Consider the following 27954-nt stretch of genomic DNA (forward strand, 5'->3'; position numbering starts at 1 on the left):
CTTCTCCAACCTTTTCCAGTTCTGACGAAGGGTCCCCAACTCGAAACGGTGACTCTGTTTCTCTGTCCTCGGTGCTGCCTGACCTGCTGAGTGTTTCCAGCATTTTCTGTTGGTATTTCAGATTTCCAGCATCCGCAGTATTTTGCTGTTGTATTTAGATTATACTCCTCGAGGCGTGGTGTTGACCTGCTTTTTTATTCCACCAGACTCCTGGGCTACTGGATCCTTGCTGGTTACTTCTCCTTCTATCTATCCCCGTTTATCTGTTCACACACTCTCTGTGCCTCGTATATGTTTGTGTTTTCTCTCACTATGCCTCCTTTGGTCTCCTACTAATATCACTTCTGCCATTTAAACATCCCCTATTCTCCACCCAAGTACTTCAGAGATCATTCTATTTCTCTTTCTGTGTGTTTTCCCCCCACCTTTTCCGTCTTTCTCTTATTCTGTTCCTTTTTAAAATGTTGATCATGTGTAATATCTTCCAGTCCTGATGAAGGGTCCCAGACCTGAAACGTTAACTCTGTTTCTCTCTCCATGGATGCTGCCTGACCTGCTGAGTGTTTCCAACGTTTTCTGTTGTTATGTCAGATTTCCAGCATCCGCCGTAGGGTTTGCTGCTCATTTCTCAAGCAGGTTGCTGAAAACCTACCTGGGTCTCAAGGCAAGGATAGAGACCCCGAAATTCCACGCAGAGAGTTGTGCAGATTTCCGCCAATGTATCAGGAATTTCCGCCACAGATGCTCCAGAGGGCTGAATCTGGGAGAATTTCCTCTGTCGGCTCATTCACATAGCCATCACAGGTTGTCCAACACAAATGCGGTGTAAAATGGACGTAAGGTGCTGGGGGTTCTTGTAGATTAGAATGCAGCCTTTAAAAAAGCCAAGTCTGGCTGAAGATTTCAGCAACAACACACTTTTTCACACTCTAAAATTAGCAACTGTACAACTAACCCTGACACTGTACTCAGGTTAAAGGGGCGCTAAGTCAGCATGTGTCACCATCTCCCCGAACAGCAAGACATGACCTTAGAGCCCCTTCCTCCGCCGGGTGATAGCACCACATCCCTTACATCGGCTGTCTGAGGCGAGTCAGCCCTCAATCGCCCCGGTGCCTGAAATGAGAAGCGGTACTTTTTAAAGTTTAAGAGACGATTAAACTTGGCGTCTGATAGCCCAGTGGGACGGCCATTGAACCCCGGACACATTGGCCGCTTAGGCAGCTCATTATTTCCTTTAGAATCCAATTCTTGGCCACCTTGTCGGAATGGATTTATGTGCTCGAAGAGTAATGTTCAACCCTGTAATGGGGGGAAATGGAAAGCTGGGCCTGTGATGGGAATGGCCCCATGAACTATACCGTGAACAAGTCAAACTAGTGGCACTTGTTGCTGCTTCTATAGCATCGATGAAATTTACAGAGATGCCTTTAATGTTCAGACTGCGACTTGCGAACACTTCACTTTCTGGCCGAACCGTCAGTGTCCTGACCCTCTGCTGATGCCATTCACACCAGTTCTGACCAAAAAGGGTCATCGACCTGAAACGTTAACTCTGTTTCTCTCTCCACAGAGGCTGCCTGACCTGCTGGGTATTTCCAGCATTCTCTCTTTTTATTTCACATCTTATGGTTTTGGAGCACTTTTAAAACCTGCCTCGGCACTTGCCGAGTTGTCCCTTCTGTGTGTGTGTGTGCACGTTTTACACATGCTCGGAACAGATAAAGGAGGGTCTCAAAGGAGGAGGAGGAAAGCTGGAGGGTTTGGGGAGGAAATTTTGGAACATGGGACCTAGCCGGCTGAAGGCACGGCCACCAATGGTGGGGCAAAGGGAGGAGGATCTGGAATATCCAGCAGTTCAAAATTGTTGTCTTCATGCACCGTGCGGTTTGAAATCGCGCTTTCAAAATCGCCGGTGGGGAGTTAACAACAGCAGTATCAGTTAGTTTTGGCAGACGCTTCGCGGCTAGGAAGTTCCTCCAGTGCTTTTCTGTCATAATGTAATGAAGATGAGCAGGAGCACCAAGGGGATGTCAGATGGCACTGGGACGGGGCTCCTGACTCCGACCCGCCCAAGCTCAGCTCTCTGACAATGAGTGAACAGCACGGTCTCCGGTGGGCCAGGGTCAGCAGCGAGGCAGTGACAGAGCTTCTGCTGCAAGAGTTCTTGCAGCCAAAACGGAAAGGACCCTCCGTGCGGTTGTTGAGATGGCAACCGGCCTCCGTCTCCTTTCTCCCTCAGGCAAGCCAGGGACAAAGAAATGGCACAAAATGAGAGCAATGTGGAGGCTAACTGGGAATCTGGATGAGACGGTCTCAGAGATCAATAGCCTTCTTTAACCGCTGCAGTTGGTGTGGTGGCGGCGCTGTTATGCAGGGAGTTCTAGGGTTCTGACCCAATGGCAATATATATTTCCAAGACGGGATGGTGTGTGACTGGGAGGCGGTGGTGTACCCATGCACCTGCTGCCCTTGTTCCTCTAGTTGGAGGTCGCTTATTTGGGATGTGCTGTCGATTTAATCACCTTGTATCACAACGTAACATTTACCAGGGCAAGAACGAGCCAACTTTTGGTTTTATAAATCCTCTTAAGAAGTGCTATGGAGATTTCATCTTCCGCAGTACAAATAATAAATATATGATAGGTTAAAAGTCTGAGTGAAAGGCGTGGCTTGTCCGGCAGCTGCAGATACAGCAAGAGACAACAATCTGTACAGAACCGCTCTATAAACCGGCAGGAAGTCGAGTCACACACGGAATGCTACGTTAGAGCCATTGCCCTTTTTATTCGATATAAATATTAATAGAAGTGACTCACACCTCAGACAGACACCATGTGGCCGCGTTCGGTTGTTTTAGTGGCATTTTTTCTACGTAAATTAATTAATTTCTTTATTCAAGTTTCATGTGGTTTCATCAGACTGTAAACCAAGTTGTGTAATCTGGTATTTCTTTCCCCGCAGATGGATGTTTTGCTCAAGATTTGAAACAGAATCTACTGTCGGTGACCAGGCCTACGGGGAAAAGTGGTACAATGACATGTGAACTGGTTGGTGTTGTCGGCTCTGCTTACATCCACTGGTACAAACAGGCAGCAGGACAGCCGCCCGTCAGGGTGCTTTATTTCGATGGCAGCACTCGTCGGGATTCTGGGTTCGATGTAAGGTTTGTAGCGGGGAAGACTGGAGACAAACAGCACTTTCTGAATGTGGGCAACATAGAGGCAAAGGACGCCGCCACCTATTACTGCGCCTATTGGAAACTCACAGAGCTAAACAGCAATCCAATGCACGTACAAAAACTTTCAACACCCAGCAATTCAAAACATCGCAGAAACCACATCCGACAACTCACAGACAACTCACGGCTGAAAACTGCCTTACATTACAATCTTCCTTCAGATGAATTAATAACGCAGATAGAAATGATTATGTTTGATCTAATAGCCATTACCCAGACCTGGTTGCAATGTGGCCAAGGTTGGGAACTAAACATTCCAGGATACTTAACTTTTAGAAGAGATAGGCAAAATGGAAAAGGAGGAGGGGTAGCCCTGATAATAAAGGATGGGATAAAGACAGTAGAGAGAAAGGATCTTAGCTCCGAAAATCAAGAAACAGCAAGGGGCAGAACACATTGGTGGGAGTTGTTTATAGACCCCCAAACAGTAGTTGTAATGTAGGGCAGAGTGTAAATCAGAAAATTAGAGGCACATGTAACAAGGGTAATACAGTAATCATGGGGGGGGGGGGGACTTTAATCTACTTATAGACTGGGCAACCCAAATTTGCAGTAATAGCGTGGAGGACGAATTCATGGAATGTATGCAAGATAGTTTTCTAGATCAGTATGTTGAGGAACCAGCTAGAGAACAGGCTATTTTAGATCTAGTATTGTGCAATGAGAAAGGGTTAATTAATAGCCTTGTAGTAAAGGGGCCTTTAGGGAAGAGTGACCATAACATGATCGAATTTTATATTGAGTTTGAAAGTGATTTATTTAAATCTGAAACTAGGATCTTAAATCTAAACAAAGCAAGCTATGTAGGTATGAGGGGCGAGTTGGCTAAGGTAGTTTGGGAAACTACATTAAAAGGTATGATGGTAAAGAAGCAATGGCTAGCATTTAAAGAATTAATACATAATTTACAACAAATATACATTCCTTTAAGGCACAAAAACCCCACAGGAAAAGTGGTCCAAATGTGGCTAACAAGAGAAGTTAAAGATAGTATCAGATCAAAGGAAGAGGCTTATAATGTTGCGAAAAAGAGTAGTAAGCCTGAGGATTGGGAGGATTTTAGAATTGAGCAAAGGAGGTCCAAGAAATTGATAAAGAAAGGGAAAATAGAATGAGAGTAAACTAGCGAGAGACATAAAAACTGATTGTAAAAGCTTCCATAGGCATGTAAAAAGGAAAAGATTAGCAAAAGTAAATCTGGGTCCCTTACAGACTGAGACAGGAGAAATTAGAATGAGGAATAAGGAAATGGCAGAGCAATTAAACAAATACTTTGTGTCTGTCTTCATGGAAGAAGACACAAAAAACTCCTAGAAATAGTTGAGAAACAAGAAAATGAGGAACTGAAATAAATTAGCATTAGTAAAATAATAGTACTGGAGAAATTAATGGGACTGAAAGCTGATAAATCCCCTGGATCCAATGGCCTACATCCTAGGGTTTTGAAAGAGGTGGCTATAGAGATAGTGGATGCATTGGTTGTCATTTTCCTAAATTCCATAGATTCTAGAACGGCTCCTGTGGATTGGAAGGTTGCAAATGTAACCCCACTATTTAAGAAAGGAGGGAGAGAGAAAACAGGGAACTACAGGCCAGTTAGCCTGACATCAGTAGTTGGGAAAATACTAGAACCTATTAATAAGGACATGGTAACAGGGCACTTAGAAAATAATAATAGGATTGGGCAGAGTCAACACAGATTTATTAAAGGAAAATCGTGTTTGAGGAATCTGTTAGAGTTTTTTGAGGTTGTAACTAGCAGAATAGGTGAGGGGGAACCAGTGGATGTGGTGTATTTGGATTTTCAGAAGGCATTCGATAAGGTGTCACACAAGTTATTAAACAAAATTAGGGCTCATGGGATTGGGCGTAATATGCTGGCATGGATTGAGGATTGGTTAACGGACAGAAAACAGAGAGTAGGAATAAATGGGTCATTTTGGGGTTGGCAGGCTGTAACTAATGGGGTACCACAAGGATCAGTGCTTGGGCCTCAGCTATTCACAATCTACATCAATGATTTTGATGAGGGGACCAAATGTAATATATCCAAGTTTGCTAATGATACAAAGCTGGGTGGGAATGTAAGTTGTGAGGAGGTTGCAAAAAGGCTTCAAGGGGATATAGACAAGCTAAGTGACTGGGCAAGAACATGGCAAATGGAATATAATGTGGAGAAATGTGAAATTATCCACTTTGGTAGGAAAAATAGAAAAGCAGAGTATTTTTTAAATGGTGAGTGATTGGGAAATGTGGTGTTCAGAGGGACCTGGATGTCCTTGTACATGAATCACTGAAAGTTAACATGCAGGTACAGCAAGCAATTAGGAAAGCAAATGGTATGTTTGCCTTCATTACAAGAGGATTTGAATATAAGAGTAAAGATGTCTTACTACAATTATATAGGGCCCTCGTGAGACCATAGCTGGAGTATTGTGTACAGTTTTGGTCTCCTTACCTAAGGAAGGATATACTAGCCATAGAGGGAGTGGAACAAAGGTTCTGGGATGGGGGGATTGTCCTATGAGGAGAGATTGAGTAGACTAGGCCTATATTCTTTAGAGTTTAGAAGAATGAGAGGTGATCTCATTGAAGCATACAAAATTATTACAGGGCTTGATAGGGTGGATGCTGGGAGAATGTTTCCCTTGGCTGGGGAGTCTAGAACCAGGGGCCATAGCCTCAGGATAAAGGGTAGGCCATTCAGGACCGAGATGAGAAGAAATTTCTTCACACAGAGGGTGGTGAATCTTTGTAATTCTCTACCCCAGAGGGCTGTGGAGGCTCAATCATTGGGTATATTCAAAACAGAAGTTGATAGATTTCTGACCAGTAAGGGCATCAAGGGATATGGCAATAGGGCCGGTGAATGGAGTGGAGGCAGAAGATCAGCCATGATCTCATTGAATGACGGAGCAGGCTCGAAGGGCTGAATAGTCTACTCCTACTCCTATTTCTTACGTTCTTTCTTATGTTCTAATGAAAGCCATTCAGCCCCTTGAGTCTACTCTGCAACTCAATTAGATATTGGCTCATCTGTACCTCAACTCCATTCACTCACCTTTGCTCCATATCCCTTGGCACCTTTACCTAACAAAAATCTATCTATCCTGATCTTGAACATTTCAATTGACCTCCAGCATCCACAACCTTTTGGGGGAGAGAGTACCAGATTTCCACTACCCTTTGTGTGAAGAAGTGCTTTCTAATTTCTCCGCTGAATGGCCTGGCTCTAATTTTAAAATTATGTCCCCTCACTCAGGGTTGCCCCACCAGAGAAAATAGTTTCTCTGTATCTACATCATCGAATCCTTTTATTATTTTTAAGATATTGATTACTTCACTCCTCAATCATCTATACTCTAGGGTATACAAGCCAAGTTTATACAATCTGTCCTCATAATTTAACCCATCATTCTGGTGAATCTGCGCTGCACCCACTCCATGTCCAAGGTATCCTTCATGAGGTACAGTGTCCAAAACTGAATGCAGTGACTCCAGATGGGGTCTGACCAAGGCTGTGTACAACTGAAGCATAACTTCCTCACTTTTGTATTCCAACCCTTTGACAGGGCTCAGTGGCAACACTTACCTCTCTGAGTCAGAAGTTTGTGGGATCAAGTCTCACGCCAGAGACTTGAGCACATAATCTAGGCTGACACTTCAATGTAGTTCTGAGGGAGTGCTGTCGTGTTGAGGTGCCGTCTTTCAAATGAGATATTAATCCGCCCTCTCAGGTGGATGTAAAAGATCCCATGGCACTATTTCGAAGATGAGCAGGGGAGTTCTCCCTGGTGTCCTGGGGCCAATAGTTATTCTTCAACCAACATCACTAGAAACAGATGATCTCATTGCTGTTTGTGGGACCACACTGCACAAATTGGCTGCCGTGTTTCCTACATTACCACAGTGCCTACACTTCAAAAGATTTTCTTTCTTCACTACAAAGGCCAACATTTGAGTAGCCATTTTGATTATTCTTTGTTCCTGTGCCCTAGCTATTAGTCACATGAACACCAAGATCCCATTGCTCATCCAAGTTCCTAGTTTCATACCATTAAGAAAATATTCTAGTTTCTCTTTCTCAGATCCAAAGTGATCTCACACTTCCCCACATTGAACTCCATTTGCTATAGTTTCGCCCACTGACTTAATCTGTCTATGTCCATTTATAATTTGCTGCTCCCATCTACATAACTTACTGAGTCATCTGCAAACTTGGATATACAGCTCTCTATTTCTTCATCCACTGATATATATGATGAAAATCTGAGGCTCCAGTACAGATTCCCAGGTAAACACCACGGGGGAAAAATTGGGTTGCTTTGTGCCTTTCAATAGCGCCCCCCTGACCTACCACCGGATGATATGTCCGTCAGGGTCAGGGTGGTGTTTTAGTGACTGCGGCGGCACTAATTAAAGGGCAGGTGCTGGGCGGCCTTATTTTGGCGGCTGCCTGTCAACACCTGCCTCCTTTCATCTCCTCATGCAGATGCTGGCCGCAATCGGTCAGTGCGGCACTCCTCTTGAGTGCCGGGCTCTTTTCCCGGCACTCTGCTCCCCGGTGGTCCAGCAGGGCCCCGGTGTGCTCTGCACTAGGCCCCTCCCCTTGAATCAGGGGACGGAGACCTGCAATACGTGCCGCCGTGCATGACGTTGTTCAACGTAGTGCCGCGATATTGAAGGGTAGCGCCCCAAGAGGGAGGGGGAGCGCGTCCAGTAGCGCCCTGCCTCCTGCTTGGGGTGTTGTCACTCAATTTACGGCGCAGGGACGTTAACTTTTTCGGGGCGCTCAAAGTCGCTCCCTAGCTAGGTTAGCACCCCAAAGGGCAAACTCCTCCCTGCTCTCTGTCTCCTTTCTCCCAACCAACTACCAACCCATTACAAAAGCAAAATACTGCAGAAGCTGGAAATTTGAAATAAAATCTGAAAATGTTGGAAATACTCACCAGGTCAGGCAGTATCTGTGGAGTGAGAAACAGAGTTAATGTTTCAGGTCGATGACTTTTCGTCAGAACTCAATTACCAACCCATGTTACCTCCAATTCCTTGAGCTTTAATTTTTGATAATAATCTCATGTGAAACTTTATCAAATCCCTTCTGGAAGTCCACATAGGCAACACTTCCCTGCCCATCATGTTAGTGACCTCTTCAAAAAGTCAACCAGATGTGACCTACCCTTCATAAATCCATGCTAAATCTCCTTGATCAGCTCATACTTGTCCAAGTGCTCAGTCACTCTCTCCCTGAAGACAGACTCCAGTAACCTCCCCTCAATTTCTGACTTTAGAGGTTTTGTGGATTCGTGACTAACACATCTGTAATTACCTCACCCATTTCTTTTAATACCCTAGGTGGAAACCACCAGGTCCTGGGGATTTCTTTATCTGAAGTTTCATTACTTTCATAATTATCATTTTTTTTACCAAGCTCCTCCCCTTGACTTATTTTAGGTTACCTTGTACCTGTTCATTCATTTACATATTTTCTCCTCTGCTACTGTGAAAACGGATACAAAATACTCGTTTGCCAAATCTGCCATTTGTTTATTATCCCTTCTTATTATCCTTTATTATCCCACCTGCATCTGCCTTAAATGTGCCCACAATTCCGAACTGGCAGTCTGCCTGCCGTCCTCCCCCCCCCCAGGGCAATGAAACAAAGGACAGATTATAAATGGATCATCAAATCTTACATTGCGCGTCCCTCTGGCGCCGGATGTGTACCGGGGACCTTCATGGGCGGAGAGTACTGGCTGGATCCAGCAAGGGGCCGATCGCCCAGCTCACATTGGGTGAGAGCGGCCGAGGTCACTTCCCGTTTAATGGGGCCAGGCGCAGGCATTTATACAGAAAGCAGCCCCAGAACAGAACAGGACAGGACAACATGTCGCCTTACTTAGCCCTGGTGCTGGCTCTGCTGTCTTGTAAGTTTGCCACGAGGCAATTATACAGTGTAAAAAAAAAACCTCTGATATAGCATCACAGAATCATATAGCACAGAAGGAGGCCATTCGACCCATCGTGCCTGTGCTGGCCCTCTGAAAGAGTTCAATATCGTGTGTTGTTGTAGAGACTCTGTTACCCGCATTGGTCTCTGGTTATAATCAATCTCTCTCCCTCTTTCTCTCTCCAGCGGCGTGTGTCGCACTCGTGCCCTTAATGCAGGGGGTCTTATCCATCACCAGAGCCGCCGGGAAAACGGCACGATTCTTGTGCGAGACCGAAGGGTTAGGATATATAGCGACACGTCCCATATACTGGTACCAACAGAAAGAGACATCCATCCGCGAGATCCTCCAGCACCTGTCCCAGGATAAAACCTGGCTGCACCCGGACTTCACCTCACGATTCCATGCCGAAATCATGGAAAATTCTGCCATCTGCACTCTCATTGTCGATAAGATTGTGCCGAACGACACAGCCACGTATTACTGTGCCGCGAGGTCCCACGGTGGTGTCGTTGGATCGACTCTTCGTACAAAAACCTCCTGCTGTGTAAAGCTGTAGAAAGGTGTTTCTGGAGCTTATCGATCCATCGGCCCCCAAAAACCACAGCAGCGAGATAGTGGCAGCTCTCGAAACTACACTGAGAGTATTTCCCCTCGCGATTTCCAGCCCGTGGGGCCACACGCCGCTCCTTCATTCCAGGCAACAACAGAAAATGCTGGAAAAACTCAGCAGGCCAGGCAACATCCGTGGAGAGAAAATAGAGTCAACGTTTCAGGTCAAACCCTTTGTCAATACTGGAAAAGCACAGGAAATGAAATAGATTAAGAGGCCAGGCTGGGAGAGAACAAAAGAGAAGTGAAGAGACATTAAGAGGTATTCAAAACGAGATGGTGATAGGACTAGTGGAGACAAAAGATGGTTCTAGATTAGGTGTGAAATGCGCTGGCAGAATGGGAGACAGCTGCCATGTGGGAGAGAAAAAAAGGGGGGAGGGCCAAAACAAAGGTGTGGATAAAAAATAAGTAAAAATGTAATGGGGGCCGAGGTTATGATCTGAAATTGTTGAACTCGATATTGAGTCTGGAAGGCTGTAAAGTGCCTAATCGGAAGATGAGGTGCTGTTCCTCGAGCTTATGCTGAGCTTCCGTGGAACAATGCAAGAGCCTGAGTACAGTGAGGTCTGAGTGGGAATGGGGCGGTGAATTAAAATGACAGGTGACCGGAAGCTCGGGGTCATCCTTACAGACTGAACGGAGGTGTTCCGCAAAGCGGTCACCCAATCTGCGTTTGGTCTCCCCAATGTAGAGGAGACCACATCGTGAGCAGCGAATACAGTATATTAAATTGCAAGAAGTACAAGTAAATCGCTGTTTCACCTGGAAGGGGTGTTTGGGGCCCTGGACAGTGGGAAGGGGGGAGGTAAAAGGGCATGTGTTCGGACAACCCTCCCACCCCTTTGCTCATCATCCATTTCCCATGAAGCACTCACACTCACCACCTCCCACAGCAAACGGGCCCCTTGTACATTGAGACGGGCCATTGATCCCCGAGCAAAGCGGTTTTCACCAGCTCCATGGCAACCACCTCGACCTCTTCAGATGAAGCCGGCCGTAGCTGTGGACAGGCGCCAGTTCCAGCCTCCAGTGGGGCTGATCCAAGTGCTCAAGCTTCCATCCAGTTGAAGCGGTCGAACACGACTGAACCTGACACCGTTCTACTCTGCCCAGCTCAGCATCTTCCCGGTTTTACAGTCACTCACTCAATCACCAGGATATGATTTTAATACATTTTTTTAAAGTACCATGAGATGTGCAGAACAGTTTTGGAAACATGCGTGAACTCATCATGCTTAGCATCAGAAGTAAGGGTGGAGGGAGGTTGAAGGAAACGTTTTGTGATGGGGAAGAAGACTTTGGAGTTGTTCTTACTTTTCAGAATGAGTTTTGATTAATTGGAGGACTTGGCTATAGAGAGAGTGGAAGTACTGCTTGAGGTGGTCATCCAGATCTGACAGTTTTTTTTAGCCAGGCTAGTTGTATACCATCCATTCTCTAGTCTACAGCCCATAGATGTGAGTCCACACAAAGGTAACTTGTACAATGTAAGCAAGTGTGAGGTCATCCACTTTGGATAGAACAGGATACTTTCTAAATGGTGAAAAGTTCAAACCTGTGGCTGTCCAAAGAGACTTGGGGGTCAAGGTACATAGATCATTAAAATGTCATGAACAGGTACAGAAAATAATCAAAAAGGCAAATGGAATGCTGGCCTTTATATCTAGAGGACTAGAATACAAGGGGGTAGAAGTTATGCTGCAGCTGTACAAAGCCCAGGTTAGACCACACCTGGAGCACTGGGAGCAGTTCTGGGCACCACACCTTAGGAAGGATATACTGGCCTTGGAGGGAGTGCAGCGTAGGTTTACCAGAATGACACCCGGACTTCAAGGGTTAAGTTACGAGGAGAGATTACACAAATTAGGTTATATTCCCTAGAATTAGTGTTGTATTCCCTCGAATCCCTTGGACCTGACAACCTGCATCCTAGGGTTTTAAAAGAGGTAGCTGCAGAGACAGTGGATGCATTGGTATTAATCTTCCAGAATTCCCTAGATTCTAGAACAGTCCCCAAGGATTGGAAGGTAGCAAACATAACCCCGCTATTTAAGAAAAGGGGAAGAGAAAAAACAGGGAACTATAGGCCAGTTAGCCTGACATCAGTAGTAGGCAAAATGCTAGAATCTATTATTAGGGACGTGGTAACAGGGCACTTAGAAAATCATAATATGATTAGGCAAAGTCAACATGGTTTTATGAAAGGAAAATCATGTTTGACAAATCTGTTAAGATATTTTTGAAGATGTAGCTAGTAGGATGGATAAGGGAGAACCAGTGGATGTAGTGTATTTGGATTTTCAAAAAGCATTCGATAAGGTGCCACACAAGAGGTTATTACACAAAATTAGGACTCATGGTATTGAGGGTAATATATTAGCATGGATTGAGGATTGGTTAATGGACAGAAAACAGAGAGTAGGACTAAATGGAACTTTTTCAGGTTGGTAGGCTGTAACTAGCGGGGTACCGCAAGGATCAGTGCTTGGGCCTCAGCTATTTACAATCTATATTAATGACTTAGATGAAGGGACTGAGTGTAACATATCCAAGTTTGCTGATGATACAAAGTTAGGTGGGAAAGTAAGCTGTGAGGAGGATGCAAAGAGGCTGCTGAGAGATATAGACAGGTTGACTGAGTGGGCAAGAACATGGCAAATGAAATACAATATGGGGAAGTGTGAAGTTATCCACTTTGGTAGGAAAACCAAAAAAGCAGAATTTTTTTGAATGGTGAGAGACTGGGAAATGTTTGCACTCAGAGGGACCTGGGTGTCCTTGTACATGAATCACTGAAGGTTAACATGCAGGTACAGCAAGCAATTAGGAAAGCAAATGGTATATTAGCCTTTGTTGCAAAGGGATTAGCGTATAAGAGTAAAGAAGTCTTAGTACAATTATACAGGGCATTGGTGAGGCCACACCTGGAGTACTGTTTACAGTTCTGGTCTCCTTACCTAAGGAAAGACAGACTTGCCTTAGAGCGAATGCAGCGACGGTTCATTAGACTGATTCCTGGGATGAGGGAATTGCCCTATGAGGAGAGATTGAGTAGACTAGGCTTATAATCCTTAGAGTTTAGAAGAATGAGAGGTTATTTAATTGAAACATATAAAATTATTAAGGGGCTTGACAGGGTTAATGCTGGGAAAATGTTTCCCTTGGCTGGGGAATCTAGAACACGGGGTCACAGTCACAGAATAAGGAGTAGGCCATTTAGGACTGAGATGAGGAGAAATTTCTTCACTTAAATGGTTGTGAATCTTTGGAATTCTCTTCCCCAGAGAGCTCTGGATGCTTAGTCGTTGAGTATATTCAAGACAGACATCGCTAGATTTTTGGGAAGGAAGGGAATTAAGGGATATGGGGATAGTGCGGGAAGGTGGAGTTGAGGTAGAAGATTAGCCATGATTGTGTTGAATGGCGGAGCAGGCTCGAGGGGCTGAATGGCCTACACCTGCTCCTATTTCTTATGTTCTTATGTTCTATGTAAGAAATCATGAATTGGAAGAAATTGTGAATTGTAAAAAAATAATGGTTTTATAAAAGAAATGGGTTTTCCGAGCTCAGCGGCCAGGATAAGCTGATGACACAGAAGCATTCCAATCATGTCAGATAAGGAGTTGCACAAAGAGCTGAGGCTGTTTACAAGGGCATAACACAGAAACAGGCCTTCATGTAGGCATGGCTGGGCCTGGTAAGAGGATTGAATAAGGAGCCTTGAGATGAACAGACTGTCCAAGAGAAGGTAAGCAGAGGTCCAAACAAGAGATAAGCGGAGGGATGATCTCATGGGGACAGGCGGGGTTTGCCGTAGGTACCTATTCCCCTGTAATTGGACAATTGAATGGGTAACAAATGATTGATGCGAGGTATCCACCAGCCCCCCGAAATAAGCTGTATAAACGGGCAGCCGAAAGGGAAAAATGGGCAGAGAGGGAAAGAGCTTCCCTGGGGTGGATCCATGCTAGCTTCGGCTTAACATCTCCGCCAGCCACGGGAGATGACCAAAGAGGAAGAGACCACTGCTGCAGGCTGCAGGGATCCGAGGCCACCGTTCTGCCTCAACCTCCGTCCATCCGTCCGTTCCGAGGCTGGTAAACCGTTCTCATCTGTTACGGGTCGGAATGTCTACTATGTCTATCCTGATTGCATGTTATATTTGATTATATTTGAACTGCCACTCTTTAATAAAATGACACATGACTCCTAAGACCCTTTTGGGTAATCTGTGTCTGACCCGTGATCCAAATCTTACTTCTGATTGAAGTTTTCAAGATATTAAGGGTAACAGATAGGGTAGATAGAGAGAAACTATTTCTGCTGGTTGGGGAGTCTAGGACTAGGGGGCATAGTCTAAAAATTAGAGCCAGACATTTCAGGAGTGAAATTAGGAAACACTTCTGCACACAAAGAGTGGTGGAAGTTTGGAACTCTCTTCCGCAAATGGCAATTGATGCTAGGTCAATTGTTAATTTTAAATCTGAGATTGATAGCTTTTTGTTAACCAAAGGTATTAAGGGATCTGGGCCAAAGGCGGGTATATGGAGTTAAGTCGCAGATCAGCCATGATCTCATTGAATGGCGGAACAGGCTCAAGGGGCTGAATGGCCTCCTCCTGTTCCTATGTTCCGATGTACAGCTGAAGGTGGAAGGCCAAATGGAATCTGGTAGAGATAAGGGTGTCAAAAATGGACAAGACAATTAAGGGCCACATCAGCAGAAGCATGGACATTGTGCGGGTGATCAACCAGAAAAGAGGGAGTTGGGTGTTAGAGAAGACACCTGTGTTAGAGTTAGGGGGTCGTTTTCCAGGCAAGTTGGAGATGGCTGACATCAGATGCACATCAGATGCACAATGTGAGAAACAAAATTGCAGCTAACAATCAACTGCACATTTTTATTCAAGAGCTACTTGATATTGAACAATTCAAATGGTGCCTTTGAGGAATTTTGCATTCTAAGCATTGCTCTGAGTTTTCTGCATCTACTTTGTGCTTTGAAAATATCCTGACACCTTTTAGAAAACTTGTTAAGGGCCAGTTGATATAACAGGTACTTATCTCCTTTGCAAGTGAAAACAGAGCAGCAGGAGGTTTGAGCTCCAATGATGGTATTTCAGCCCGATGTTGTCACTGTCACGGCAACAGAGTATCACAAGGGTAAGGTGGAGAGTGATTGATAAATCCACAGCATAGGAAATAGTGATCATGGGTGAATTTTGATTGTTGGAGCAGCAGAAAGTGGTGGATAAGGAGTTAGTGGGTTGGGAGCACAGAAGGTGTGGGACTTGCAACAGTGACAAGCTGGCACTTCCTCAGCAGTAGGTCAATACAATCAAGTATGCTACATGGGGCTGACAGAGGGGCAGGACATCGGCAGGATGAGACTCAGTAGGAAGGGATGTCACTGAGATCTGCCATTTGTTAGTGGAGGATTTCAGTGAATGAAATTGGGATCAAACTCCTCTCTATCCAGCCATATCCTACCACTTTCACCCCTGTGATGTTAGGGTAATGATTGATTACTCTTTGTAAGACCACAGTGTCAGCTGTGGCTCAATTGGTAGCACACTCGCCTCTGAGTCAGAAGGTTGTGGGTTCAAGGGATTTGAACACATAACAAAATCTAGGCTGACACTCCAGTGCAGTGCTGAGGGAGTGCTGCACTGTGGGAGGTGCTATCTTTCAGATGAGACGTTAAACCGATGCCCTGTCTGCTCTCTCAGGTGGACGTAAAAGATCCCATGGCACTATTTCGAAGAAGAGCAGGGGAGTTCTCCCCAGTGCCTTGGCCATTATTTATCCCTCAACCAACATCACAAGAAGCAGATTATCTGGTCATTATCACATTGCTGTTTGTGGGATCTTGCTGTGTGAAAATTGACTGCTATGTTTCCTAGATTACAACAGTGACTACACTTGAAAAAGCACTTAACTGGCTTTGGGATGTCCTGAGGTCGTGAAAGGTTCTGTGTAAAATGGAAGTCTGTTCTTTAATATGACTGGCTGGATTCCTATCAAACACCTGAACAAGTTCGGTGTGGGGCTGATACTGCAATCAGACACTCTTGGTGTGGAGTGATGCTTGTAGCCAGCCCAGGTCACCAAGTTACAGCCCCACAGTCTATGATTTTCTGCACATTAAACTTAATGGGCCCATAGTTTCCCAACCCAAGCTCCTCGAGAGCACAAGCACCAAGTCCAACTATCGTGACATTGAGTTACTATTTTACCCGAGAAAATTCAGGTGCTGACGGGAAATTTCCTACTGGGTTGGTTAGTGTCAGTAATACCATCAGACAAAAAGACTCGATGGGGCCCAAACTCCGCAGCTCTTCCAACAGGAATGCGCCAAAGGACCAGAAATGAGACTGGAGCCTGGCCTTCGCCACCAGGTTCCAGGGTACCCTGCCTGGGACAGAGCTTCCACCCGCCCGAGCACAGACACCTGCATAACAAGGGGAACATTACCGGCCACCGGGGCTCCTTGGCCATCAACAGGTCGATACCTCGAGTGAAAACAGGTGCCTCAACCTGACAACCGGCAGGTGTGGAATCCACCTGGGGGTCTGGGAATGGGTGTCTGGGGGTGGGGGCCTGGGCTTGTGAGTCTAGGACTGGGACTGGGCCTGGGAGTCTAGGACTGGGCCTGGAGGTCTGGGGGTGGGGGTCTGGGGGTGGGGGTCTGGGCCTGTGGGTCTAGGACTGGGCCTGGGGTCTGGGAGTCTAGGACTGGGCCTGGGGGTCTGGGCCTTGGCCTGAGACTAGAGGTCTGGGGCTGGGCGGTCGGGGCTGGGACTGGTGTCTGGGACTGGGTCTGTGCTGGGGGTCCCTGAAGGTTTTTAAAAGGTTTAACTGTGTTAGCCCTTTTATAAGGCACAAGTCAGGAGTGTGATGGAATACTCTCCAATTGCCTGGATGAGTGTAGTACCAACAACAGTCAAGAAGCTCAACACCATCCAGGACAATGCAGCCCACTTGATTGGCACCCCATCCACCACCATTCACTCCCTCCACCACCAGCGTACTGTGGCTGCAGTGTGTACAAGATGTATTGCAGCAACTCGCCAAGGCTTCTTCGGCAGCACCTCCCAAACTCGCGACCACTACAACCTAGAAGGACAAGGGCAGCAGGCGCATGGGAACACCACCACCTCCAAGTTCCTCTCCAAGTCACACACCACCCTGACTTGGAAATATATCGCCAATCCTTCATCATCGCTGGGTCAAAATCCTGGAACTCCCTCCCTAACAGCATTGTGGGAGTACCTTCACCACAAGGACTGCAGTGATTCAAGGAGGCGGCTCACCACCACCTTCTCAAGGGAAATTAGGAATGGGCAATAAATGCCGGCCTTGCCAGCGACGCCCACAACCTATGAATGAATTAAAAAAATTAAAGGTGTTCAATGGGCATAATTCTGGGAAGTTTCGTGGCGGGGGTGCTAGAGCCCCAAAACAGGCACACCGGCTGCATTTTTCAGCCCCTCCCTCTGGCAGGTACAGGAACTGGATCCGGAATGGAACAGGTCCCAACACCATGATTTAAATTGGGTGACTTCCCCCTGAACCCCATATACACTGGTGGGTCAGCTCCAGAGGTCACTGGTGGGTCAGCTCCAGAGGTCACTGGTGGTCAGCTCCAGTGGTCACTGGCAGACAGTACTGGGCACGGTAGCACAGTGGTTATGTTACTGGCCTTAGTACTCTAGAGGCCTGGACTAATGATCAGGGAGACATGAGTTTAAAACCCACTCATAGCAGCTGAAGAATTTAAATTCAATTAAATAACTAAATCTGGAAAAAAAAAAGCTAGTATCAATAATGGTGACTATGAAACTACCGGATTGTTCTAAAAACCCATCTGGTTCACTAATGTCCTTTAGGGAAGAAAATCTACCGTCCTTACCTGGTCTGGCCTATATGTGATTCCAGATCTACAGCAATGTGGTTGACTCTTAACTGCCCTCTGAAATGGCCCAGCAAGCCACTTACTCAAGAAGGCAGCTCACCACCATCTTCTTGAGGGCAGATGGGGATGGGTAATAAATGCTGGCCTTACCGGCGACGCCCACATCCCATAAATGCATAAAAAAAACTTGTAGTGTGATAGTTGGCCAGTCCCTGGATTTCCATACAGGGGTGTGTGGGGTTATTGCTCAGTCCTGTAACTATTGAATAATTTTAACCTAACTCAATGGGCAGGAAATCCATGGGATTGGGTAGACCGCCGGTTTAAAATCCACCCAATATTGCTCTCCTCTGACTTTATTGGAGACTAAAATCGGGCGGGTTTTAAAACCAGCATTACACCTGATCCCGTAGGTCTCCTGGTGGGCAAATTAAATTAAAATGGACCCCGTGTTCAGCACTGCCACCAGTTGCAGGCCGGGTTCCTGCAACTTTCTGTGAATACAGAGTAAACATGAAGCCACTGAACCTTGCGGGCTCCTTTATGGAAATTAAATGGGCATCAGATCGATGGTGGTAATCCTTCGTTCATTGCAATCAGAGGGGCTTAAATGGATCACTCATTCAAAGAGTCAACACAGGCGTGATGGGCCAAATGACCTCCTTCTGTGCTGTAAGGTTGTATGATTCTATGATTGGAATCGGAGTGCGCCCTAGAATGAATCGCAGATAGTATCAGCTCCAGGAACCCAGATAACTGCTGCACATGAGACACCACTTCGAGAATTTCCATCTGTGTTCTGGCGACCCTGCGGAGACCTGAATCCGTGAGGTTAAAGCGGTGAATGAGAAGAGGTTGAACTAAACAGTCTAGTTATTGAGAGCTGGTTTAATGCTGTGGTCTGTGACCAGCGGGGAAGAATATGTTTTCAGCTTTGGAACCAGGCTGGTTGTGACAGGTAAATGTACTCCGCCCTAACCCTAACGCTAACCCTAACCCTAACCCTCACCTTAACCTTAATCTTAACCCTAAAGCTAATCCTAACGCTAACCCTAACCCTCACCTTAACCCTAACCCTCACCTTAACCCTAACACTAACTCTATCCCTCACCCGAACCCTAACCCTATCTTTCACCCTCTCCTTAACCCTGACGTTAACCCCAACCCTAAACGCTAACCTTAACCCTCACCTTAACCTTAAAGCTAATCCGAATGCCAACCCTAATCCTAACGCTAACCCTTACCCTATCCCTTACCCTCACCTTAACCCTAACACTAACTCTATCCCTCACCCGAACCTGAACCCAATCCTTCACCCTCTCCTTAACCCTAATGCTAACCCTCACCCAAACCCTAACCTTATTGCTAACCCTCACCCTCATTCTCACCCTATCCCTCACCCAAACCCTCACCCTCATCCTCACCCTAATCCTATGCCTAACTGTATGGGGTGGTGGGCAAAGAGTGAAGCACCAGTCGGTCGTTCAGTGTGATATTGGAGTTGGTGTAAGTGTGAGACTGGGGAGACACAAGCCCTCAACCGTTGGATATGGAAAGTGTGAACCGGGCAACACTGCAGGGAGATCACTGGGGTGAAATCAAGGGATGCCTTCGCCTTAATAGATCGGTGTGGAATTCTTATGCTGGTTGTTTTAACTGTTATTTGAGTGAGTCTGGGTCAGATCCGGGTCACAGTGAGTTCAGGCAGACCCGGGTCTGGGTGAATCCGAGTCTGTATGAATCAGGGCTGACTGTAACACTGAAACCAGATCAGGTGAGATGGAGAAGATCTTGGGCAGTGGAATTAAACTCTTTCCCAGTAACTGACGTAACCCGTGTAACGGACTAGCTGCTGTAAACCCATCTGGTGATTAAGCAGAGGGGTGATGGGTTATTGTTAGGCGGTGTAACACGGTGATACTAATTATGCATCTGGGAAAATCTTCGGCACTGGAACCAAACTCGTGGTCACAGGTGAGGCTTTGGTGTGAGGAGCGGTGTAGGTTACAGTGTGCTGAGTAACCGGGTTACTAGTGATGGTAGTTAGTTAGTGTGAGGGCTGTAACGCTTTGCGAATCCCTGCAGAATTTGGCACTGGGACGAAACTGGCTGTCTCGGGATAGTTTCGGGTCACAGTGAGCTGTTGGTGTCGGGCCGGTTATTGTAAAGTGATGTAACACAGTGCCACCACTGGTACTTGGCAAAAAATATTCGGCTCTGGGACTCGGCTTATTGTTTCGAGTAAGTTTGGTGTGAGCGCGGCGCTGTGTTTAACTCGCGGGCTCCGAGAGATCTATTTAAATAAAGTTCACCGGGTGGGTGCCTGGGGCATTCTGTCCAATATTCACGGTGAGTTCGGGGGGTTACTGTAGGAGGTTGTAACACCGCGTCTGCCCCGAGTATACACAAAGGAAATGCACGGTGGCACTGTGTCCAAACTCCTTGTTCACGGTAAGTGTTTCTGTAAGTAGAGCAGGCTCGGGACACGGGTTGTGGCGCGGTTTTTGTACGGTGCTGTGTCACAGTGGTTGGGTGTAAAGGTCTTCGGGACCGGGACTAAACTGATAGTTACAAGTGAGTTTATTTTCTACTTGATAGAACGCTCCGGGGTCGGAGTTTTTTGTATGGCGCGGTAATAGTTAAGGAGAGATACTGTAACACATTGTAAGGCAGCAGGACTCCTCCGGAGCTCATGGTCTGGCGGTGTCACTGACTCCCGCTGTCTAACGGGCGGGGAGTGGATGATCCCCGGGCACCTCACTGCTTCAATAACACGGGACGCGAGCAGTGATCATTCTGTAACACTGGGAGATGTGTATCGTGTGGAATTGTGGCCACAATGTATTGTCCCCGGGGTTGTTAACAGCGAGGTTAATGTGTGAGGGGCAAGCCGCGTGTCGGGGGATGATAGCCCGCGCAGGGTGTACACATGTACCGAGCTAATGTGCCTCTGGCACTCACCTCGTTATTACAAAACTTTCAGACTATTACAGTTAGTCTAATAAATCTGTAGTATTTATTGTGGGGAAAACACCCAAAAGTCAGTTAGGTAGTGTAGTAATAGTTCATAGAGACAGTAATAGTTTATAGAGACAGTAATAGTTCATAGAGACAGCAATAGTTTATAGAGACAGCAATAGTTCATAGAGCCAGCAATAGTTTATAGAGACAGTAATAGTTTATAGAGCCAGCAATAGTTCATAGAGACAGTAATAGTTTATAGAGCCAGCAATAGTTCATAGAGACAGTAATAGTTTATAGAGCCAGCAATAGTTCATAGAGACAGTAATAGTTTATAGAGCCAGCAATAGTTTATAGAGGCAGTAATAGTTTATAGAGCCAGCAATAGTTTATAGAGCCAGCAATAGTTTATAGAGACAGCAATAGTTTCTAGAGACAATAATAGTTTATGAGAGACAGTATTACTCACCGCTGCTTCCCATTGAGATATTGAACAGGCCTGTATCATCGTGGTTAATACTGCTGTGCAGTTCGGCGCTGGGACCAAACTCATTGTAACGGGTAAGTCTGATATCATTGCCCATCGCGGGCCGAGTGTCTGCGAGCGGCCCTGTGCCGGCGGGTTTTGCACAGTGAGGAACACAGACTCCTTTCGGCGCTGGGAAAAGGCTGGTGGTCGCCGGTGAGTCTTAAAATCCACCACTTAACAACACACGGGAGAGGAGTTCTGTGTAACATCAAAAGCAGCACTTAGCATAACCCTGGTGGGGGATCAGTTGCTGTAGCTCATTGGGAATGGTAAGTACAGAAACCAGGAAATGTAACCGTAACATGAAGATTAATAAGGAAATCTGTACTTCCACACACAGAGATTGTCGGCCCTGGGACAAGACTTACAGTCAGCAGTCCGTTTTACAGGAGTAAATGAGCAGGCCGTGAATTAGTGATGTTAAATCCCTTACAAATCCTCGTTATCTCAACTGAAAATATCGAGAGCTTTAGATATTCTGGTACAGCATTGAGTGCAAGAGCTACGGTCCCGAGCGGTTCAGAATGTGTCTAAATCGGTAGTTTAGGGACTACTCAATAGTCACTTTCTGTAAAACATCGAGATAGCAGCTGGTGTGAAAAAACTGGTAGCCTCCTATAAGATTGTGAAGGGGTTGGATCGGGTGGATGCGGGGAGGATGTTCCCGATGATGGGTGAAACTAGAACTAGGGGGCATAGTCTTAGAATAAGGGGCTGCTCTTTCAAAACTGAGATGAAGAGGAACTACTTTACTCAGAGGGTGGTAGGTCCATGGAATATGCTGCCCCAAAAAGCTGTAGAAGCTACATCATTACATAAATTTAAAACAGAAATAGACAGTTTCCTAGAAATAAAGGGAATTAAGGGTTACGGGGAGCGGGCAGGAATTTGGACATGAGTCTAGGTTCGGATCGGTCATGGCCCTGTGGGTAGCGGAACGGGCCCAGGGGCTGTGTAGCCTGATCTTGTTCCTATTTCGTGTGTCTAATTCTGTTAGATTCAGGAGATGGTTCTGTGATAGTGGATTGGCGGTTAGGATCAGATCAGCCATGATCTTATTGAATGGCGGAGCAGGCTCGAGGGGCCGATTGGCCTACTCCTGCTCCTATTTCTTATGTTCTTATGTTCTTATATGCGGAGCCCGCGGGTCTCTCCGGCTGCCGGTCTTGTCCGGCTGCTCGGGCCGCCCCAGAGAGGCGACATGCGGCGACCCGCGGGCTCGGAGCTTCGGCGACCTGTGGGGACTGTGGGACGTTCATTGCAGAGCGATTGAAATAACAGAATGCCGAGATCTAGTTTCATGTTCAGTTTCAATTAGATTATTTCGAAGGGAGGCTCTTGCAGTTACTGATGTTCATTCGGTGACAGTTTACTGCTGTCATTAACATTTCTGCTGGTTACTGAACCCCCCCCCCCCCCCCCCAAGCCTAACAAACAACAACTGGCGACTTTGTATTTATCACACGTGTTTTAGAAAGAATATCCCAGGGTAGCAACATTGTAAGAGAACTGGAGCGACACCTTTACCGTGTAGAATCATAAGAAGGAGGCCATTCGGCCCATCGTGCCTGTGCCGGCTCTTTGAAAGAGCTCCCCAATTAGTCACACTCCCCCCCCCCACTTTCCCCATAGCCCTGCAATGTTTCTCCTTCAAGTATTTATCCAATTCCCTTTTGAAAGTTACTATTGAATCTGCTTCACAACAACTTGTTGTGTAATTTTGTTTTTCTTCATCTCCCCTCAGGAGCTTTTGCCAATTACCTTAAATCTGTGTCCTCTGGTTACCGGCCCTTGAGCCACTGGGAACAGCTTCTGATTATTTACTCTATCAAAACCCTTCAGAATTTAAAATTGTACCATTTAGTTTATATTGCCTCGAATCACAGAATCATAGAATGGTTACAGCACAACCCATAGAGCCCGCGCTGGCTTTCTGCAAGAGCACTTCATCCTGTCCCACTCCCCCTCTCTCTGTGTCCTCTGGTTCTCGACCCTTCCGCCAATGGGAACAGGTTCTCTCTATCTACTCTGTCTAGACCCCTCATGATTTTGAACACCTCTATCAAATCTCCTCTCAACCTTCTCTGCTCTAAGGAGAACAACCCCAGCTTCTCTAGTCTACCCATGTAACTGAAGTCCCTCATCCCTGGAATCATCCTCATAAATCTTTTCTGCACCCTCTCTAAGGCCTTCACATCCTTCCTAAAGTGTGGTGCCCAGAATTGGACACAATACTCCCGTTGAGGCTGAACCAGTGTTTTATAAAGGTTCATCATAACTTTCTTGCTTTTGTACTCTATGCCTCTATTTATGAAGCCCAGTATCCTGTATGCTTTTTAAACCGCTTTTTCAACCTGCCCTGCCACCTTCAACAATTTGTGCACATATACCCCCAGGTCTCTCTGTTCCTGCACCCCCTTTAGGATTGTACCCTTTAGTTTATATTGCCTCTCCTTGTTCTTCCTACCAAAATGTATCACTTTACACTTTTCTGCATTAAATTTCATCAGCCACATGTCCGCCCACTTCACCAGCCTGTCTATGTCCTCTTGAAGTCTATCACGATCCTCCTCACTGTTCACTATATTTCCAAGATTTGTGTCGTCTGCAAATTTTGAAATTGTGCCCTGTACACCCACGTCCAAGTCATTAATATATATCAAGAAAATGCAGTGGTCCTAGAACCGACCCCTGGGGAACACCACTGTGTACCTTCCTCCAGTCCTAAAACCAACCATTCATCACTACTCTCTGTTTCCTGTCACTTAGTCAATTCCTTATCCATGCTGCCACTGTCCCTTTTATTCCATGGGAATGCCTCTCCTCATTCCTCCTACCAAAATGCATCACTGCACACTTCTCTGTGTTAAACTTCATCTGCCAAGTGTCTGCCTATTTCATCAGTCTGTCTATGTCTCCCTGAAGTCTGTTACTATCCTCCCCATTGTTTACTGTGGAAACAATTTCTCCCTATTTACTCTATCAAAGCCATTCATGATTTTGAACACCTCTCTTAAATCTCCTCCTAACTGTCTCTGCTCCAAGGAGAACAATCCCAGTTTCGCCAGTCTCTCAACATAACTGAAGCCCCTCAGAAGTTGTTAATTTGTAAATGGATAGACCTGTGGTTTGAGCTCAGCTCCATTTAATCTAATCACATTAAGGGCCAAACGGTCCCCTCTCCCCTCCCCTCTCCCATCCACTCCTCACATCTTCTCTCCTCCCTTCTCTCCTCTCCCCTTCCCTCTCCCATCCTCTCCTCACTTCTTCTCCTCTCCTCCCTTCTCCCCTCTCCCCTCCTCTCCTCTCCTCCACTCTCCCCTCCTCTCCTCTCCTCCACTCTCCCCTCCTCTCCTCCACTCTCCCCTCCTCTCCTCCACTCTCCCCTCCTCTCCTCTCCTCCACTCTCCCCTCCTCTCCTCTCCTCCACTCTCCCCTCCTCTCCTCTCCTCCACTCTCCCCTCCTCTCCTCTCCTCCACTCGCCCCTCCTCTCCTCTCCTCCACTCTCCCCTCCTCTCCTCTCCTCCACTCTCCCCTCCTCTCCTCTCCTCCACTCTCCCCTCCTCTCCACTGCACTCATCTCTTCTCCTCTCTCCTAACCTTCCCTCTCCCATCCTCTCCTCACCTCTTCTCCTCTCCTATCCCCTCCTCTCCTCTCTCCTCTCCCCTCCCCTCCTCTCCTCTCCCCCTCCTCTCCCCCCTCCCCTCTCCCATCCACTCCTCACATCTTCTCTCCTCCCTTCTCTCCTCTCCCCTTCCCTCTCCCATCCTCTCCTCACCTCTTCTCCTCTCCTATCCCCTCCTCTCCTCTCTCCTCTCCCCTCCTCTCCCCTCTCCTCCCCTCCCCTCTCCCATCCTCTCCTCACCTCTTCTCCTCTCCTATCCCCTCCTCTCCTCTCCTCTCTCCTCTCCCCTCCTCTCCTCTCCCCTCTCCTCTCCTCCCCTCCCCTCTCCCATCCTCTCCTCACATCTTCTCCTCTCCTCCCTTCTCTCCTCGCCCCTCCTCTCCTCTCCCCTCTTCTCCCCTCCCCTCTCCCACCCTCTCCTCCACTCTCCCCTCCTCTCCTCTGTACTGCTCTCCTCTCCTCTCTCCTCCCCTGCCCTCTCCCATCCACTCCTCACCTCTTCTCCTCTCTCCCCTTCTCTCCTCTCCCCTCCTCTCCTCCACTCTCCCCTCCTCTCCTCTGCACTCCTCTCCTCTCCCCTCTTCACCCCTCCCCTCTCCCATCCTCTCCTCCCCTCTCCCACCCTCTCTTCCCCTCTTCCCTCTCCTCTCCCTTCTCCTCGCTCCTGTTTACTCTAAACTTTGACAACGAAAGCATCAGAGATTCGAGTAAAACGCCAAATACACGTCTCGATCTGTAAGTAAACACAGAGATTGAGGGGCCATTTATTTGAGGCTATTATCAAATCTGTAGGCAATCGTACATTGTAAATGCAGATATTAGGATTTATATCTGTCCTAACCGGATAGATTTACAGATATTTCTTGTTTTTTTTGCAATCAGAAACACCGCCTAAGGGACCAAATATTCGCCTTTTCCCCCCGAATGCTGTGGAACTGGACACGCGGAGCAAAGCCCTGCTAGTCTGTCTCCTGACTGGATTCTTCCCCGAAGTTATCAGGGTTAACTGGGAAATCTCGGGAAAGCCTGCAGACGCCGAGAAAGTGTTCACAGGCTCGGTGGAGAAACAGGAGGACGGGACTTACTCGGTGATCAGCCGTCTAGAAATCTCCAAGATAAACTGGGGGACCGAGAGCTTCTCCTGTGGAGCGGAGCACGAGTCTGACACAGAGAAAGCAACGATTGATAAGAACTCCAAAACCGGTACAGTCCTCACTGACTCACATTGTCTCATCTTAGACTAAAATATATTCGATCAAAAAAAAACCCCAGTAACTATTACACAAGGATTCAGGAAAACCTAATTTTGTATAAATCCCATTTTATTAATCAGCTCTCCTGCAAGTGTCTCATTTTAGACTTCGACCCTTGTAATATTTTCACTTTTCTCTGTTAAAACAGTCATTTTTTTTGTTGAAAGCAGCACTCAGTCTATACCTGTGTTACAGAAGGGATTAAAGTCTTCCTGCTCCTGTCCATTAGATCCGCTTTCTCAGTCCGCTTCCTAACTCGGTGTCCCTGACAGAAATCAATTGCTGACAGCCGGAACGGTTCTTTATCAGTTTCTGTTACAGAACTGAGGACACGCTCTGTATCCGAAGCCGGTTAATATAAATGTAACGGGCTTTGTGGTAACAACAACATATTTCGGACAATTTGTGACATCCACGAATCTCCGTGTTTTATGTTGTAAATGTGACTTGTGTCTGACCTGTGCCCAATATTATAAATCGGCGGGGTGACCTGAGAAATTGCTCGCACACTTGAGATTAATAACTATCGGTAATGCATTGTGTAAACTCGAGCAACTTTCACCAGAGCAGAAAATCTTAAACTTTTGAATTCCCGCGGGGGTTCTCCCCGATCGTCCGCGTAACTTCGGCGGAAGGTCCGTTGCAATCCCGGGGTCAAACGGCGTAAACCCATGCAACGCCGAAAGGTGGGAGCCAGTTGTAAACTATAAGTATCCGCCAGTTCCTTCCTCTCTCTGAAGAGGAAACGGGTCCCTGCGTTTCTCTGGGTGAATGGAATTTGTGCACGGAACGTTTAAAAATGCGAATGGCCAACCCGGGCACGTGGCATTTATTTTAACACCCTCACCAAAGCATTGATAGTGGCCCCCAGTGTAGATTGTACTGAAGGGGTAGAGCCGTGTCCAGGCTCAGGGACTCGGAACTGAAGCGTTCACTGAGGGCAGCGGGAACATGTTACCGCCAAGGGCTCAACTGCAGAAAATTATTATTTTAACACACTTTAAAACACCAAGTGAATTAACAAGACTGCGCCGAGCCATGTGGAGCTCGGCTTCCCCTGTCTGAGATTCCAAGCTGCCGCACATTTAACTAGTATTTAACTGTCGGGACAGTACACTTTACACCTAATCTCAGCCTATTACCATCTCGTCTAGCTTCTAATCCCTTTTACTTCTTTTGTTTCTTTTATTCTTTTGTCCGATCGCAGCCCTGCCTCCGATCCAGTTTCTTTTCGTTCCAGTTTTGAAGAAGGGTTTCGACCCGAAACGTCAACTCAAATTTCTCTCCACGGATGTTGCCTGACCTGCTGAGTTTTTCCAGCATTTTCTGTTGTTATTTTGCGTTTTCCAACAGTTTGGTTTGTCTTCTTACTCGCTCTCACGAGCCACCACATTGCTGAATTTTCGGATTGTTTCTAATTTATGTTCCTGTCTCTCTTTGTTCTGCTTCAGCTATCGACAAAACCAATGATTCTCCAGCTCCCACCTGTCCGCCCATCGAGTCGGAGACACCCGAGAGCACGGAGGAAGAAGGTAATTCCCCGCAATAAGAACAAAATATGCTTCGGGTGCACAACTCGGTCCCCAGCCGAGAACAGTGGTTCTGGCCCTGGAGGAACTAACCCTCCAATCCCCTCAAACCGTGAAACCGAACTCAGTAATCTGCTAAATCTGTGGGTCGGCACCGGCCAAATGACCTGGAAAAGTGCCGCATTTAAAAAAAATAAAACCTCAACCGGTCCAGCAATGTCCTTCAGGGAAAGGCCCCCGCTGCCCTTACCCGCTCTGGCCCATACGCGACTCCAGCCCACTCTAACTGGTTGACTTCCATTACCTCATGAAGTGGCTTCGCGAGACATTCAGT

The 27954-nt window shown here is 46.7% G+C and overlaps 1 protein-coding gene across 1 annotated transcript in view; it reads left to right on the plus strand.

Annotated features, from left to right (window-relative positions):
• LOC147115320 (immunoglobulin lambda-1 light chain-like) overlaps positions 1 to 27954 on the plus strand; it is a 50359-nt gene that overhangs the window by 19788 nt on the left and 2617 nt on the right. Inside the window, exons 3-5 of the mRNA XM_085993758.1 lie at positions 19910 to 19962; positions 25721 to 26041; positions 27543 to 27623. Of these exons, the coding sequence (XP_085849884.1) occupies positions 19910 to 19962; positions 25721 to 26041; positions 27543 to 27623 (455 nt within the window). The remainder of the gene's footprint in view (positions 1 to 19909; positions 19963 to 25720; positions 26042 to 27542; positions 27624 to 27954) is intronic.

The sequence above is a fragment of the Somniosus microcephalus genome, chromosome 7, assembly GCF_052327205.1.
Source record: "Somniosus microcephalus isolate GS21.2 chromosome 7, FLI_Smic_1.0, whole genome shotgun sequence".
NCBI lineage: Eukaryota > Metazoa > Chordata > Chondrichthyes > Squaliformes > Somniosidae > Somniosus > Somniosus microcephalus.